At 38.4% G+C, this 19,198-nt stretch overlaps 1 protein-coding gene across 1 annotated transcript; it reads right to left on the minus strand.

Annotated features, from left to right (window-relative positions):
• Positions 1-4,937: 4,937 nt before the first annotated feature.
• LOC111441436 (cinnamoyl-CoA reductase 2-like) lies at positions 4,938-6,510 on the minus strand. Its single transcript, XM_023078423.1, has 4 exons — positions 6,105-6,510; positions 5,843-6,025; positions 5,393-5,745; positions 4,938-5,300 (listed from the first exon to the last, which is right to left on the minus strand). The coding sequence occupies exons 1-4, from the start codon at positions 6,390-6,392 to the stop codon at positions 5,135-5,137; spliced, it is 990 nt and encodes a 329-aa protein (XP_022934191.1). The 5' UTR covers positions 6,393-6,510; the 3' UTR covers positions 4,938-5,134.
• Between the last annotated feature and the right edge of the window lie 12,688 nt (positions 6,511-19,198).

Here is a 19,198-nt window from a genome sequence, read left to right on the forward strand (position 1 = left end):
TTTTTTTTTTTCGTTTTCATTTATTTATTATATATATATTTTTTTTTTCTTTCCCGGGTCGTTACAATCACGACGTGGATCGAGAGTGTGGAGTTCCAATCTCGAGGTAGAGAAATTTGATGGAACCAATAATTTTGGTGTTTGGCGAGGCGAAGTTAGCGATTTGCTGGTCATGCAAGACCTCGATGTTTCTCTCCAAGAGGAGATGCCTGAAGACATGACAGAAGCAGAATGGACGAAATTAAATCGGCAAACCTGTGGAATTATTCGATCCTGTCTTGGCAAGGATCAGAAATATCCATTTATGAAGGTTACCATGGCGAAAGAATTATGGGACAAGCTTGAAGCAAAATATATGAAGAAGAGTGTGGAAAATAAACTCAATTTGAAGAAGAAACTCTTTCGTTTTGACTACAAGGAAGGTATCTCAATGGCTGAGCATTTGGATGATTTTAACAAAATCATCACTGATTTGCTCAATCTTGTTGTTAAGATTGATGACAAGGACAAGGCGTTGTTGTTATTAAACTCTTTGTCGGAATCCTACGAGTTTTTAGTAACGATCCTATTGCATGGAATCACTAATATTGATCTTGAAGATGTTTCAAATGCCTTAATAAACAATGAGATGCAAAAGAAGGAAAAGGAGACGTATCAAAGCTCTAGCTCAAATATTCTCACTCCTCATGGAAGGACTTCTACTTGGAAAAGGAACGAATGTGGAGAGTCTCGATTAAAGTTGAGAGGTAGATCTGATAATTGGAGAAAACTTGATAAAAATGAGTGTGCATATTGTCGACAGAAAGGCCATTGGAAAAAAGATTGTTCGATCTTGAAAGAGAAGGGGTCGAAGTCCAATGTGGTTAGAGATGACGACACTGATACAGATGATGCCTTGACAATCTCCCTATCAGCCAGCCAAACCAGTGAATGGATTCTTGACTCTGGGTGCTCTTATCATATGTGTCCCAACAAAGAGATGTTTTTGGACTTCAAAAAGTTCAATGGTGGAGTTGTCTATATGGGCAATGATAGTACTTGCAAGATAATGGGAATTGGCTCAGTACAAATCAAGATGTTTGATGGGGTTATACGAAAACTCAAAGATGTGAGGTATGTTCCTGACTTGAAGAAAAATTTGATTTCACTTGGCGTTTTGGATGCGAGTGGTTATCGCATCATTTTGGAAGGAGGGAATTTGAAAGTAGCTCGTGGAGCTTTGGTGGCAATTACAGGAACTAGAAGAGGTAGCATATACTACCTCAACGGAACCACAATAATTGGGCATGCTGCTGTGGCAAGTTCGAAAGAACAAGACATATCGAAATTATGGCACATGCGACTCGGGCATGCTGGTGAGAAGGCGCTTCAGACATTAGTGAACCAAGGAGTCCTTAAGGGCGCCACAACTGGAAAAATTGATTTCTGTGAACATTGTATATTTGGTAAAAAAAAATGTGAAGTTTGGTACAACTATACACCAAACAAAGGGCATTTTGGATTATGTTCACACTGATGTATGGGGGGTCCCACAAAGAATGTCTCATTAGGAGGAAAGAGGTGGTTTGTCACCTTTATTGATAACTACTCGAAGAGAGTTTGGATGTATCTCATGAGGCACAAAAACGAGGTTCTCCAAATCTTCCTAGAGTGGAAGAAAATGGTAGAGAATCAGACGGACAAGAAAATCAAAAAGCTGAGATCAGACAACGGGGGAGAATATACTTATGATCCATTCCTTAAAGTATGCCGAGATGAAGGGATCGTTCGACACTTCACTATTCCTGGTAAGCCACAACAAAATGGAGTTGCTGAGAGAATGAACCAGACATTAATAGAGAAGGTTCGATGCATATTGTCTCAAGCAGGATTGAGTAAGGCATTTTGGGCTGAGGCTCTCAGTTATGCAGTTCACTTGGTGAATCGTTTACCTGTTTCTGGAAACGGTGGGAGAACTCCACTTGAGGTATGGTCACGTAGTCCTGTTAGTGATTATGATAAATTGCATGTGTTTGGGTGTCCTGCTTATTATCATGTGACAGACTCAAAGCTGGATCCTAGAGTAAAAAAAGCCAAGTTTATGGGCTTTAGCAAAGGTGTGAAGGGCTATAGGTTATGGTGTCCAGAAACAAGTAAGATTGTTAATAGTCGAGACGTGACATTCGATGAGTCTGGAATGTTTTTGCAGAAAGTTGAAAATAATGACGAGGCATTGAAGCAGGCGGAGAAGGTGGTGTTCTCTCCTGATGTGGTTGCTCCTCCTGAAGAACCTATTGATCAGGTAAATAATAACTTTGATGTCTTAGAACAGAAAGAGCAAAGTCTTGAGAAGCAAAGCCTTGTAAATGAAAGAGTGGAGGAACCTGAGTCAATCGCCAAGAATAGACCACGAAGGGTAATTCGAAAACCTGCAAGGTTTGATGATACGATAGCATATGCTTTCTCTTTGATTGATGGAGTTCCTAATAGTTACAAAGATGCTATTCAGAGCCCGGATAGCTTACACTGGCAAGAAGCTGTGAATCAGGAGATAGCATCATTGGAGATAAATCAAACTTGGGATTTGGTACAACTTCCAAAAGGTAAGAAGGAAATTGGTTGTAAATGGGTTTTTGCAAAAAGGAAGACTCTTCTGGTATACGTTATAAGGCTCGACTTGTGGCTAAAGGCTACGCACAAAAAGAAGGTATTGATTACAATGAAATTTTCTCACCTGTGGTAAAACATTCTTCCATTCGAATTTTGTTGGCTTTGGTTGCTCAATTTAATCTTGAGCTTGCACAACTCGATGTAAAAACTGCCTTTTTGCATGGAGATTTGGAAGAAGAAATATATATGGCGCAACCAGTCGGTTTCCGAGTAGTTAGACAGCAACATTTAGTATGCAGATTGAAGAAATCTTTGTATGGGCTGAAGCAATCCCCTCGCCAATGGTATAAAAGGTTTGATCATTTCATGGTAGAGCATATGTATACTCATAGTCAATTTGACCATTGTGTGTATTATCGGTGTCTCGATGATGGATCGTTTATCTATTTGCTCTTATATGTTGATGATATGTTAATTGCTTCGAAGAGACAGGTGGAGATTGATAAGCTCAAATATGAGCTTTCTAACACATTTGAAATGAAAGACTTAGGCAATGCAAAGAAAATACTTGGAATGGAGATAGAGCGAGATCGAAAAAAAGGTACAGTCTAGTTGACTCAGTCTCAATATCTACGCAAGGTATTGTCAAGATTTAATTTGAATAATTCAACCAAACCCGTTAGTACTCCACTTGCTCCTCATTTCAAACTTAGTGCTTCCATGTGTCCAAGTTCTGACGATGACAAAAGGTATATGGAGAACATTCCTTATACAAATGCTGTTGGTGCGTTGATGTATGCTATGGTGTGTACTCGACCTGATCTTTCATACGCAGTAAGCATGGTGAGTCGTTATATGCATAATCCTGTTAAAGAGCATTGGCAGGCTGTAAAATGGATTCTTAGGTACATTCTTGGCACTATTGATGTTGGTATTAAGTTTCAAAAACAAGAAATGTTTAATCTTGACAATCGTGTAGCTGGTTATGTAGATTCTGATTATGCTGGTGATTTGGATAAGCGACAATCTACTACGAGTTATTTATTTACTATGGCTGGTGGACCTGTTTGTTGGCGTTCAACATTGCAGTCTACTGTTGCATTGTCTACCTCTGAAGCAGAGTATATGGCAGTAACGGAAGCTTTTAAAGAAGCTATTTGGATGCATGGTTTGATCAATGACTTTGGTATTTTGCAGGAACATATAGATGTATTTTGTGATAGCCAGAGCACTATTTGCTTGTCAAAAAATCAAGTCCATCATGCTCGTACAAAACACATTGATGTCCGTTTTCACTTTATTCGAGAAATTATTAGCAAAGGGGATATTCGTTTATTAAAAATTGGAACTGCTGATAACCCTGCTGATATGTTGACAAGGTGATTGCTCGTGAAAAGTTCTAGCATTGTTTGGATTTCATCAACGTCGGAAGGGAGTAGTGTCTTGACGTGGTAGCAACCAAAATTGCTATCAACTTGGAGATCTTATGACAAGGTGGATATTGTTGAACACTATCAGAAGCCCTATTCTCTAGGATCAAGACCTATTCTCAAGGTCTTTTTAGGCTTGTTAGTTTATCTTTAGGTTTAGCAGAGGGCTATATAATGACATTCTTTCTGCTGTTGAAATCATCAAGTTTTGAATGTCATATTGTATGTTTTGAGTAACTGTGGTGTTGTGAGTACATTTGTTCCGCTTTCGGCGCTCAACAATATGTGCACACAAAATGCATGAGGTTCCTATGGTTTTTCATCTTTAAAACATCTTACAATTCTAAGTAATATGCATGCCTTGACTTTCATACATTCATCAACATTAACATTAATTAAGGTTGTGTCTTAGAAAAATCATCGCCATAATGCATCATGACATTTAATACATGTGCCTCCTCTTAATATGGAATAACGTCATACTAAGTAATTTCAGATGAAAATTTCAGATCCAATTTCAGATCCTTCTTCTTCACTCGACAGATGAAAATTTCAGATCCCATTTTTCCTTCACTCGATAGATCACATTTAATACATACGCTTCCTCTTCTTCACTCGTCGAGCAGGAGAGGGTTTCATTCACCTTTTTCCTTTTTAACTTTCTATATCACAAGTACTCTAGGGGTAGTCGAGCAGAACGTGAAGGAGTGAAGGTGTGTAGGGCAGGCGTGGATGACTAATGTGAAGAGTGACAAGAGCATGGAGCTTGCTTTGGTTGAGATCGCGAGAATCGTGTTATGATTTTTTTCTAATTCATTTCTAGCCGTTACAAAAGAAAGAAATGGAAAAAATGAAAGAAGAGGGAGTAGAGTGCTATGCACGAGTATCTCCCTCGTTTAATGCCACTTAATTATCCAAAAAAACAAAAGGACACTTGTTTTCACAGTTTCCAAAATTTGGGCCCATATTTGGAAATAATTTAAAAACAAGAAACAGCATAGTTTATGACTGTTTATAGAAACATGAGCAACCACAAACTTCATCATTCCATACTCAAAATATATTCTCAACAACGCTAAAAAACACATCTTTTTTTATTATAAGACATGAAAACATCATTGTTGAAGTTTGGAGGGAAGTGGAAGATGACCCTTTTGTTGCAAACTCCTCACAGTTTCATATATGCATTGTTTGATTGGTATGAACTCCACTCCCAATGACTTCAGCTTCTCAACACTGTATTTATAAGGCTTCTTTCTGGGATTCACCTCATCAGAACACCTATAATCATTTCATTAAACAAAACACATTATTCTCAATAATCAAATTACATCTAATTAACAAATAATACATTGAATTGAAATTAAATTTACTTGGTTGGGAGGGGATACTCTGGAAAATACTCTGCAAGAATATCAACCAGTTCTCCACGGTGAAGCATACTCTCAACACATATATATCTGCCGGAAGCTGAAGGAGCTTCATAAACCAAGACATGGGCTTTGGCCACATCCCTAACATCAACATATCCTTGAACTGCGTTTACATATGTCTTGGCTGACCCTGTCAAATACTTCATTATATGAACCACACTCGTATTCACAGCCTCTTGCAATAGAGGCCCCAATACCAACATTGGGTTCACCACTACTAAATCCACTCCTTTTTCTTCTGCCACTGCCCATGCTGCCTGCTCTGCTACTGTCTTGGCATAGCAATACCAATTCTGTACATAATTTCCACACTTTAATTCATGTATTTTTCTTAGTTAATTAAAGGGTTTTTTTTATTTTTATTTTTATTTTTATTTTTTTATATGTTACCTTGGTGTTCTTGCAAAAGTCAAGGTCACTCCAACAAGACTCATCCACCACCGTGTCGGGGCTTCGGTTAGGATTCATGTAGACGGCGCCGATGGATGATGTGAACACCACTCGTCGAACTTTTGCTTTTGCGGCGGCGGTCATGACATTCTTACTCCCAATTATGGCTTCTTCCATCTTTTCCTGTAAATTGATGTGAGTTATTATTATTGTTCTGGTTCCTAAGAAAGAAAAAAACTAAGTTTTGAAGTGAAGTTCTTACGGGATCATCAGTCATTGGAGAGGCAGTGTGGAAAACACCATCACAGCCCATAATAGCTGCTTTGAGGCTTTCAAAATCGAGAAGATCAGCTCGAAACAGAGACAGACGCTCATTAGCTCCATCCAAGTGCTTCAAATGAGCATTCTTTTGATCATTTGGGTTTCGAACAGTTCCTCGAACGGTGTAGCCCTTTTCGAGAAGAAGCTTTACAAGCCAAGAAGCAATGAAGCCTCCAGCGCCGGTGACACACACAATTTGGCCGGAAACTGCAGAGGTATCAGTCGACATGATGGTGGATTATGGAAAAGATTGGTTTTGTTTTGGGGTTGAAATGAAACAGAGTTTGAGTTATATAAATTAAAGATATGAGAAGAGGGAAGTTGAAGGTGATTGAAGTGGGATGAGGTGAGTGGCCCTTTGGGGATTATTTTATGGGAAAGACAGAGCAACCTGCCAGTGTCACTGACCACTACCATAAAAAGAGTTGCTCATTTCTAGGTTAATTAAGAAACTTAATTATTTCTGGTTCTTATTGAATATTTAGGTCAGTGGGACCACTTGGATTAATTTGCTTCAACACCGTTGATGCATGTCCACCATCTAGCTCGCCTTTCACAAAACACGATAGTCAATTCTTTTTATGTAACGACTTTAATTTTCTAAGTTAATTTTCTACTGGCTTAAGGTGCACAAACATTCCTTTAAAGTAATTTCATAAAAGAAGGTAATCAACTTATACCACATTTAAAATTATAGTCTTCTAAGTGGCCTCAGGCGAATTGAATGTATAATACTTCTTTACACACGAACCACACGTGCGAACGTGGACTTACTAGGCGAGCTCACAAAGCCTGTAGGCCTGCTCGTTGGGCCAACTCCTCTAGATTGTAGCCAAACACTCGGAGGTACAATGACCATCATGCATCATGCCAAATATGATGATAATCTCATCATTATAGTGTGCGTGTCTATACTCATCATAAAAGGAAAGTATCTTGATGCATGTGAACATACAATTATACCTAAGGTCCCTATACTTTTTCATCTTAAATAAATCAGACAGCACAATCACATTTATTCCTCACATATTACCTTAGGTAATATGCATGTATAAGCTTTCATAAATCATATCATTCATAACATTATTTAGGGGTTATGCATCGTAAAGCTTCCTATTTTCATACATATTATATAACATGTCATGCATTTGATTGTCAATCATATTCATGTCATAATACAATATGTCATGTCATCATAACATAACATATCATCCTAACATATCATATCGTCATAACATATCACATCGTCATAACATATCATATCATTGTAACATATCACGTCATTGTAACGTATCATATCATTATAACATATCACGTCATCGTAACGTATCATATCATCATACCATATCATATTATATCATCAAATACATGATACGTGTAGGGGCTATTGGGCACGTGTCATCATACATAAGATAACTTTCTGACCATGCCGATAGTAAGTCCACTTAATTGATTAGCGTACGTTGGTGCCACTAATTTATCCTTAATGAAAGTTTAATTTCATACTTTGAAATCCAAGTCAGCCTATGTGGGCCCATGACATCAATTTCAAATTCGAACCTTTGCAAAACTATTTCTCTAATTTATAGTGGTCCACGTGTTAAATTTCATCCAAACATTAAAACTTTGTATGAATAGAGTGTTGAAATGTTTATATATTTATATGCATACATTTATATATACATTGTTTTTATTAAAGATCTCATTTTTTATTGTTAGTGTTTCAGACATAACTATCTCTGATAAATATAATGTCTATACACACCATTTATTTATTTGATACTATGATTTTAAAATATATTTCAGAATTACTTATAGAGATTGAAAATATATGTTTATTATAATATTATTTACCTACAAACTATTTAAAACAATTTAACAATCTACTGATCTTTTCTTTTCTTTCAATTGGTGTTTCTTTGCTTTTAATTAGGTTCACAGATACTTTTGACTAATTTTAATCTATTTTCTAAAACACTTAGATTGTATGATTCAAATGTTTAAGGCGTTGGGGCTAAGTTTCTTCTCCAATGTGCTTCCTTTTCTTCAACTTTCTCTTTTTCTCCTACTTTCACCTTACTTTTTCGATCCCTTCCTGTTTATTTTTAATAATAGATTTATGTCGAATTCTCCATCTCTAAGCCCTGGTTCTATTCAAAACAATTCACCTAACTTGTCAATAAATATTAAGTGGATTGTCGTTTTTTTTGGGTATCAATCAACAATTTATTGCTTTAAATTGTATTATTCTTCGACTTATTTTTATTGTATTTAATATATCATAAAATATTCTTACAAATTAAGAGCATCAACCAAAATGAAAATTAGTATAAACTTAACGAGGATAGTTATATTAAGCAAGTATTTTCATTTCAAGAGACTTTGAATATGAGCCTGTTAAATAATTAATATGTTAACTAATTACCCTTAATTGAATTTGTCTTCAACCATTTATTACTCATTACAAAGTTATTTAAAAGAAAAAAACACATCTTTGTGGTGGTGGTGAGTGGTAGTGGCAATGGCAATTGGCTTTATCTTACGTATAAAAACAGACCCAAAGGCCACTCATTTCATTCCACTTCAATCGTCTTCACCTTTCCTCTTCTAATCTCTTTATATACGTAACCCAAGATCTCTTTCATTATTTCAGTAACACCAGTCTTGTGATGGGTTTAATTTTTCGATTGTTCAAGTAATGAATGAATTTCATAGAAGATGTTTATGAGTTACAAAATGTATGACATATCTATGCATGAATATGTATAGACTCCTAGATGCCCGGGACACTCCTCTGTGGCTTTAAGACTCACACACGCGCTCCCGCCTCGATCAATGACATCACTCACCTGAAAAAGTAGAGTACAAAGGGATAGTATAAGAATACTCATTAAGGAAACTACTTATAGACTCTTTTCGCATCCTTATCTTAGTAGGTATCTGTAACCTTGTCTCCGGGTTTTAGGGAGTGCGGACTAAGTTGCAACTCTCTTTTCTACAACTCTGGTGGCTTGCCCATCTTATGCAATTGATGATCAGTGTCCTGGAATGAGGCTCGATCTCACGACTAAAATTGAGGGGACAGTGTGGCTGGATCTGAATCAGTATCGCTCTCTAAACATCATCCGTGGTGGTTATCTGACAGCCCTCCCACAGGACCACACTACCACTAAAATCAGGGGGTTGTGATCCTCTGTGAGCCGGTCAGCTACTAGGTCGTTCTACGTGGTCCCACGCACCCCTACTCAAGGACGGGTTCCTACGGCTCAGTGGTCCTGTTTAGGAGACCCTTTAGTTATCAACAGTAGGTTGGGGCACAAATCACATTATCCTGTCCGGCTCTGCCTGACTCAACGATCTCGGTATCGGAGTATTGTCTCAAAGGTATGGTATCAGAGTAGAGAGGGAATTGGAGATTCTAGTGACACTATCCACTCTGCTCAAGTCTAGTGGGCTACCTCGGTTGTCTACAGTTACCATGGTGTCCTACTAGGTCTTTCTAGGGCAAATCTTGGTGGTTTAGACTTGGATTCATTCATCTCTAGGATTCTCGTGCAAGGTCTCTCAAGCCTACCGTGGTCTAGAACACTGGGGTCTGGGTCCGCTGGTCATCCTTTCACGGGCCTAAATGCATGATATTCTAGAGATATCCCATTCTAGGTCTTTGTTTAGCCTAGACAGCCAAAACTCGCACTTGAAAAACTTGGCATACAGCCGCTGGGCTCTAAGTACTGTCAGAACTTTCCTCAGGTACCCTTCATGCTTACTGGTGCATTAGTAAAGCCAAAGGACATGACAAGAAACCCGTAATGTCCATAGCGACTTCTAAAGACCGTCTTGGGTATATCCTCATCTCTTATCCTCAACTGGTGATACCCTAACCTCAAGTCAATTTTGGAGAAAATCGTTGCTCCTTGTAGTTGATCAAACAAGTCATCGATTCTCGAGAGGGAATACTTATTTTTTATAGTGACCTTATTCAGCTCTCTATAATCTATACACAGACATAGAGATCTATCCTTCTTCTTGACAAACAGAATAGGGCTTCCCATGGCAATACACTGGGTCGAATGAAACTCTTATCCAACAGCTCCTGTAACTATTCATTCAATTCCCTGAGTTCTATAGGTCCCATTTTGTAGGGTGTCTTAGAGATCGGCGTAGTTCCTGGTTCTAGGTCGATCCGAAAGTCAACTTCCTTGACTGGGGGCAAACCATGCAAATCCTCTAGGAAAACATCTAAGAACTCCCTGACGATGTATACTGATGAGGCTGTCTGCTCGTTACTGTTGAATCATCTTCTTAGCCTTCGGTGCTGTTATGACGCTTAGGGTTCTCTTGAAAGTGGCTCCCTTGTATGTAAAATTATCCCCTGACGAGAGTTTGAAAGTCACTATTCGAGTTTCACAATCTATTAGAGCGCGATTCTCGCATAGTCAATCCAAACCCAAGATGACATCAAACTCTTGCATACTCAACACTATTAATGTAGCTTCTATGACATGTCCTGACGCTATTACACTACCTCCCTTAACCCTATGAGTGGCTTAATAGCTCGTGAGTAGGGATGGACAGTGATAGGATGATCTCTAAGGGTTCCTTTTCTAGGTGAGCTAACTCAACGAATTTCTGTGACACAAACGAGTGTGTAGAACTCGAATCAAATAATACTAAATCTAAATGACCAAAGACAGATAGTGTACCTATAATAACCACGTCAGGCGCATCGACTTGCTTGGTTGTAGTTGCATGGGCTACAGCTCGCCCCTGCTGTTGTTGGGCACCCCGACCCATTGATTCTGTGTTGCAGGTCGGTTAGTGTTGGAAGAATTTGATTAGGTCAAAATAGTTAGAGTATTTTCAGGTATTTAGTTTAAATATTTTCCAAGATTTGTTTTCAAGATTTGTTTCTATTTATGGTTATTTCTAAAGTGATAAAAGAGAAGTTCAGTTTTCAATAATATCATCACTTCAAATTTTAATGGTTTATGTTTCTGGCTTAGTTATTCTTCTGTCAAAACCTAACAATTGGTATCAGAGTTGCAATTTTTTTAGTGATCAAATAGAGAGAGTATGAGTGAAGACAAAACTTTAGCGAAAATCCCTCACTTCGATGGTCACTATGATCATTGGAGTGAGCAGATGGAAAATTTGCTCAGAGCAAAGGGTCTATGGAGTGTGGTAGAGATTGGTTTCTCAGAACCATATGAAAGAACAATGTTGACTGAGGCACAAAAGGGCCACCTTGATGATGCTAGACTCAAAAATCACCAAGTAAAGCATTACCTCTTCTAGGCAGTTGATCATACTATCTTTGAACAAATCTTGGATGGTCGCACAACCAAGATTGTTTGGGACTCAATGAAGCAAAAATTTTGTGGAAACCAAAAAGTGAAAAATCTCTTCTTAATGCATTAAGGAAGGAATTTGAGATCCTAGAGATGAATAAGGATGAAAGTATCACAAATTATTTTGCAAGAGTAATGATAATCTCCAACAAGATAAGAAGCAATGGAGAAAATATGCCAGACAAGAAAATTGTAGAAAAAATTCTATGTACCCTGACTGAAAAATTTACTTATGTTGTAGTATCCATTGAGGAATCCAAAGATACTGATAACTTGTCCATGGATGAATTACAAAGTTCATTAGTGGTGCATGAACAAAAATTTCGAAGATCCAATATTAATGGGGAGGAGCAAGTTCTAAAAGTCAAAGGACGAACGGAAATAAGTAACAGAGGAAGAGGAACTTATAGGGGCAGAGGACACAGAAGAGGAAGATCAACTTTCAAAAAGCAACTGTTGAATGTTGAATGTTATAGGTGTCATGACCCGAATTATGAAGAGCTGGAAGAAGAGGATGAAATACTGTTAATGACTCATATGGAAAGTCATGCAAGTTCTAAAAGTCGAAGGACGAACGGAAATAAGTAACAGAGGAAGAGGAACTTATAGGGGCAGAGGACACAGAAGAGGAAAATCAACTTTCAAAACGCAACTGTTGAATGTTGAATGTTATAGGTGTCATGACTTAGGTCATTTTCAATATGAATGTCCAAAGATGAATAAGGAATTGAATTATGCAGAGCTGGAAGGAGAGGATGAAATGCTGTTAATGACTCATATGGAAAGACATAAAGCAAAAAGGAGTGATGCTTGGTTCTTAGATAGTATTAATGGGGAGGAGCAAGTTCTAAAAGTCGAAGGACGAACGGAAATAAGTAACAGAGGAAGAGGAACTTATAGGGACAGAGGACACAGAAGAGGAATATCAACTTTCAAAAAGCAACTGTTGAATTGAATTATGCAGAGCTGGAAGAAGAGGATGAAATGCTGTTAATGACTCATATGGAAAGACATAAAGCAAAAAGGAGTAATGCTTGGTTCTTAGATTCTTGTTGCTCAAACCATATGTGTGCAAGTGAAGGTATGTTTACATTGTTAGGAATCACGACTCTCCACAATAGTATGAGTCTACTTTGAGCATAAGCTCTCATGGCTTTGCTTTAGGCTTCCCCCAAAAGGCCTCATACCAATGGAGATTGTATTCCTCACTTATAAACCCATGATCTTCCATGAAATTAACCAATGTAGGACTCACTCCCAATAATTCTCAATAATCCTCCCCTCGAACAAAGTACACTTTAAGCCTCAAATTAACCAATGTGGGACTCACTCCCAATAATCCTCAATCCTCAACAATCCTCCCCTCAAACAAAGTACACTATAAGCCTCCCCTTAATCGAGGCTCGACTCCTTTCTCTAGAGCCCTCGAACAAAGTACACCCTTTGTTCGACACTTTAGTCACTTTTGACTTCACCTTCGAGGCTGGGAGGCTTATAGAGCTCTCGAATAGCCTCCCCTTAATCGAGGCTCGACTCCTTTCTCTAGAGCCCTCGAACAAAGTACACTATAAGCCTCCCTTGAGGCTTATAGAGCTCTCAAATAGCCTCCCCTTAATCGAGGCTCGACTACTTTCTCTAGAGCCCTCGAACAAAGTACACCCTTTGTTCGACACTTTAGTCACTTTTGACTTCACCTTCGAGGCTCAGAATTCTTTGTTCGATATTTGAGGATTCTATTGACATGGCTAAGTTTAGGGCATGGCTTTGATACCATGTTAGGAATCACGACTCTCCATAATGGTATGATATTGCCACTTTGAGCATAATCTCTCATGACTTTGTTTTGGGCTTCCCCCAAAAGGTCTCATACCAATGGAGATAGTATCCCTCACTTATAAACCCATGATCTTCCACTAAATTAACCAATGTGGGACTCACTCCCAATAATCCTCAATCCGGGCTTCCCCCAAAAGGTTTCATACCAATGGAGATAGTATTCCTCACTTATAAACCCATGATCTTCCACTAAATTAACCAATGTGGGACTCACTCCCAATATTCCTCAATCCGGGCTTCCCCCAAAAGGTCTCATACCAATGGAGATAATATTCCTCAGTTATAAACCCATGATCTTCCACTAAATTAACCAATGTGGGACTCACTCCCAATAATCTTCAATCCTCAACCGACATTTTCCCACATTGTCAAACTTGGAAATAATAGAAGTATGAAAGTTGTGGGAAAGGGTGCAGTGATTAACTTTGCATGGGGTTCGTTGCACTATTACTAATGTGTATTGGGTACCTAAACTCAAAAATAATCTCTAGAGCGTTGGACAACTACAAGAAAAAGGAGTAGCAGTGATGTTTAAAGATGGTGTATATAGAATTTATCATCCACAAAAAGAAAAAATAGCATAGTCAATTATGAGCGCAAATCGGCTGTTTATTTTGCGTACTGAACCATCTACCACAACAAATGAAGGAAGATGCCTCCAAGTTTCAAATACGGATCAGCCAACACTTTGGCACCATCGTTATGGTCATCTCGACTACAAAGGCTTATGCACCTTGAAACATAAAAACATGGTGAAAGGCTTGCCGCAAATTGTAGCTCCAAACACCACTTGTGAGGCATGTATTAAAGGCAAGCAACATCAGACTCCATTTCCAAAAATGCGTAAATGGAGAGCAGCGAAAAAATTGGGTCTTGTTCATGCAGATCAGTGTGGTCCAATTTCACTAGCTTCATGTGGCCAGAAAAGGTACTTGTTGTGCTTTATAGATGATTTTTCAAGGAAGGCATGAAATTATTTTCTTGTAGAAAAATCAGAAACATTTTATCATTTCAAATGTTTCAAAACAATGATGGAAAAGGGAATTGGAATGCCAATAAAATGTTTAAGAACAGATAGAGGGGGAGAATTCAACTCAGCAGAATTCAACGATTTTTGCAAATAGCATGGAGTGAAGACACAATTGATCACAGCCTATACCCCACAGCAAAATGGAGTGGCCGAACACAAAAATCGCATTGTGATGAACTTGGTAAGAGCTATGTTGACAGAGAAGAAAGTGCCTAGAAATTCATGGCCTGAAGCCTGTCAGGTGGACGATTCACATTTTGAATCGATCACCCACTCTTGCAGTAAAAGACATGACACCAGAAGAGGCTTGGAGCAGAGTGAAACCATATCAATAGATTATGTTTTTGGTGAGAAATAAACTTAAATGTAGGAGAGAGAAAAAAAAAGTAATTATGAAAGTATTTTTTTGGTTTTAAATTCGGTCCAAAAGACCATTATGAAATTTGAGAGAGAAATGACTTATGGGAGAGAGAAAAGTGATGGGGGAGTTATGCTAAACTTATCCTTAGTAAAAACTATAAAAAGTGTCTTACCTATTTACCTATAGTTGTAAAAGGTAGAGAGAAAAGAACAAGTGAGAACAAGAAAGAACATCAGAGAGCAGCACAACAAACCGGTCTGAGTTAGTGTGTAATACAGAACATCAGAGAGCAGCAAAGCAAACCTGTCTGAGTTAGTGTGTAATACAAAAAACCTTTTGAGAACTTCTTTGTCTCTTGTCTATCCCCTTTCAACACCCTCTTTAAAGAGTCGTAAGAATTATCTAAACGAGTTAGATTCAGAGCGAGCGTTTTTTTCTCTCAAGTTGGTTGTTAGATAAAAGCCTGTTGGTTTCCTTATTTAGGTTTTCACGTTTTAATTAGTTTGATTAAATATTTTCCTTTCACCATTTTACAAACACCTCGAATGGATTACCAATTTTGTAGGCGGCTATTTCAAAAGAAATGTCACAGATTTAGTTGGTCACTCTCCATCATTTTGAGGAGAGTTAATTGTTTAAATGGGTGAATCAGTTAATTGTTTAAATGGGTGAATCAGTTGACAAGGAAAAATTTGAATCGATGGTATATCATTATAGAAGAACCAACCTTATCAACAGTCAAGTTGAATAGCTCAAGTAGTTAGAGCGTCGATCTAATAACACACAGGTCTCAGGTTCGAGTAGAAGAAAATGCAAAGCGCGAAAATACACACATCGTGGGGTCCATCTCGAGCAGGCTCGCTCACTCCTTCGCACCACCGCCAAGTGCCGGCATCTCCATCACCGCCACGATGAGGCCGACGTCGTGGCACGCCGTCAAGCCGAAGGGAAGGCAATCGACCTGGGAGGGAATCAAATCCCGTCGGGTTGTTGTGGTTGGTGTGTAGTGAGTGCGGGAATCCAACATCGGGTAGCTGCGGAAGGAGCTCTCGGAGATCCGCTTTAAGGACGGAATCTGTTCACGAGTAAAAATCACCTCCTTTTTTAGCAAATCAAATTGCAATTCTCTCTCTCTCTCTCTCTGTTATTTTTTTCTTCCAACGACTTTATTTTTCTACAACTTGATATCATAGCAATTTATTTTCTACAAATTGGCATAAGAGCCGATGGCGAACAAGATGGGACAAATGTCGCTACCACGATTGACGAAGACGAACTACGAGAATTGGAGCATCCAAATGAAAGCTCTTCTCGGTTCGCAAGACGCATGGGAGGTGGTCGAAGACGGTTTCAAAGAACCAAGTCGTAATGTGCGAGTAAATGAAGCAAGCAAACGGGACTGGAACAATTTGACAAAAGTCAATATCGAAGTTGGAGAATCATCAGTTGCTGCACCAACAAGTGCACCAACAAACCCAAAAAATTTCGATGATGAAGATGAACCACGACAACCCAAAATGCGAAGTTTGCGAGATTTATATGACTCAACAGATGAGGTGCACCTTGTATGTCTTTTGGCAGATGCTGAAAATATCAGCTTTGAAGAAGCGGTGCGAGACATGAAGTGGCAAACTGCCATGGATGAGGAGATTAAAGCGATCCATCGCAACAACACATGGGAAGTGACAGAATTACCGGAAGGAAGTCAGCCCATAGGTGTGAAGTGGGTATTTAAGAAAAAGATGAATGTTCAAGGCGAGATTGAGTGGTACAAAGCGCGACTTGTTGCAAAGGGATATAAGTAAAAGGCGGGAATCGACTATGATGAAGTGTTTCCTCCCGTCACTAGAATGGAGACAATCCGATTGATCATTTCCCAAGCAGCCCAATTCAAATGGCCGATTTTTCAAATGGATGTCAAATCAGCATTCTTGAATGGTGTGCTTGAAGAAGAAGTATATCTCGAACAACCTCCCGGGTATGTGAAAATTGGAGAAGAGAAGAAGGTACTAAAAACTAAAGAAGGCGCTTTACGGGTTGAAACAAGCACCGAGAGTATGGAATACTCATATCGACACATACTTCAAGGAAAATGGGTACAAGCAATGTCCCCACGAACATTCACTTTATACAAAAAAGAGTGGAGGTAAAGTGATACTTGTCGCTCTTTATGTCGATGACCTCATTTTCTCAGGCAACAATGATGAAATGATAGAAGAATTCAAAAGCATAATGACGCGAGAATTTGAGATGACATACTTAGGCCTGTTGAAATTTTTCCTTGGTTTGGAGTTAAACAAGGAGAAACAGGTATTTTTATATCACATGAGAAATATGCAAAGGAAATTTTGAAGAAGTACAAGATGAAAAATTGCAACCTGGTATCCACACCAATGGAACTAGTTGCAAAGCTCTCAAAGTACGATGGAGGTGAACGAGTAGGTACAAGTAGGTACCGAAGCCTGGTGGGAAGCCTTCGCTATCTTACATGTATAAGACCAGATCTTTTACTAAGTGTCGGCATAGTAAGCCAATTCATGGAGGAGCCAATTTATTCACATTGGAAGGCGTTGAAGCGAATCCTACGATACGTTCAAGGAACATTATCACTGATTATTTTACTCAAGACAGAAGATTACAAATTAGTTGGTTATTCCGAAAGTGATTGGTGCGGAGACATAGACGATCGAAAAAGTACATCGGGTTATGTATTCTTCATGGGCAACACAACATTTACTTGGCTTTCAAAGAAAAAACCGATCGTGACACTCTCGACGTGTGAAGCTGAGTATGTAGCAGCATCTTGGTGTGTGTGCCATGCAATATGACTTAGAAATTTGTTGAGTGAGATGGAGCTAAAGCAACGAGGTGCAACCATAATACAAGTTGACAACAAATCAGCAATTGAGTTGGCCAAGAACCCAGTGAACCATGAAAGAAGCAAACACATTGATGTTCAATTTCACTTTATCCGAGATCATGTGAAGGAAGAAAACATGAAATTGCTGCATGTGGCAAGTCAGGATCAAGTTGCGAACATCTTTAAAAAACCACTACCGAAAGTATTTTTGGACAAATACAAGAAGATGATTGGCATGACGGATAGTAGGAGCATTTAAGTTTACGAGGGAGTTTTGTTGAGAAATAAACTTAAATGTAGGAGAGAGAAAAAACATTATTAAATTTGAGAGAGAAATGACTTATGAGAGAGAGGAAAGTGATGGGGCAGTTAGGGCTAAACTTAGCCTTGTGAAAAACTATAAAAAGGGCTTTACCTATCATTATAAACGGGAGAGAGAAAAGAACAAGTGAGAAGGAAGAACATCAGAGAGCAGCACAGCAAACCAATCTGAGTTAGTGTGTAATACAAAAAAACCTTTTGAGAACTTATTTGTCTCCTTGTCTCTCCTCTTTCGACACCCCCTTTAAAGAGTCGTGAGAATTATCTAAACGAGTTAGGTTCAGAGCAAGCGTTTTTTTCTCTCAAGTTGGTATCGGAGCGGCTTTATTTTTCTATAAATTGGTATCAGAGCAATTTATTTTCTACAGTTTTTGGATGCGTGGGACATGTCCATATTCTAGATGCCAAGAGAAGCAAACTTGAAGATAAAAGTATAACATGTGTTTTATTTGGAGTCAACAGTGAATCCAAAGACTATCGAATGTTTCATCCAACAACAAATAAAATTATAGTAAGTCGTAATGTAGCTTTCGAGGAAAATCGTGAATGGGATTGGACATTTTTTTAAGGTGAAACAAAATTGGACAGGGGAAAAATATTGAAATTGATAAGAACACAGCCAAAGGAGGAGAAATCATAGAGGAAATGACTAAACCGATTGCTGAAACAATTGAACCAGTTGCTGAAAACAATTTTCCAGTAACTGTTGCACTAGATTTAACAATAAAGGATGGGAGAAATCGACATCCACTTGTATGGTTAGCAGATTATAATTCCAATGAAGGCTTATCTGAAGAGGATAAGAAAATATGGCATTCTTGATGATTTTAGATCCTGTGAATTTTGAGGAAGCTGTCAAAAGCCCAAAATAGAGATTGGCTATAGATGAAGAAATCAAATCCATTGAAGAAAAAAAAAATCAAACATGGAATTTAGTGGTTCTACCCGCTGGAGCAAAGAAAATACGAGTGAAACGGATTTATAAAATCAAGCTAAATGAGTCTAGAGAAGTTAATAAATACAAAGCAAGATTGGTTGTAAAAGGCTACACACAAAAGCATGGAATTGATTATACTGAAATGTACGCACCTATGGCCAAAATGAATACTGTGAGAATAATCATTGCTTTTTTATATGGCGAGTTCAAAGAAGATATTTTTGTTGAACAACCAACAGGCTATAAGAAAAAGGAAAGGGGGGAGATGGTGTACAAACTCCGAAAGGCTCTCTACGGATTCAAACAAGCACCTAGAACCTAGTTTAGTCTAATAGAATCCTA

This window comes from Cucurbita moschata, unplaced genomic scaffold, assembly GCF_002738365.1.
Source record: "Cucurbita moschata cultivar Rifu unplaced genomic scaffold, Cmos_1.0 Cmo_Scf00004, whole genome shotgun sequence".
NCBI lineage: Eukaryota > Viridiplantae > Streptophyta > Magnoliopsida > Cucurbitales > Cucurbitaceae > Cucurbita > Cucurbita moschata.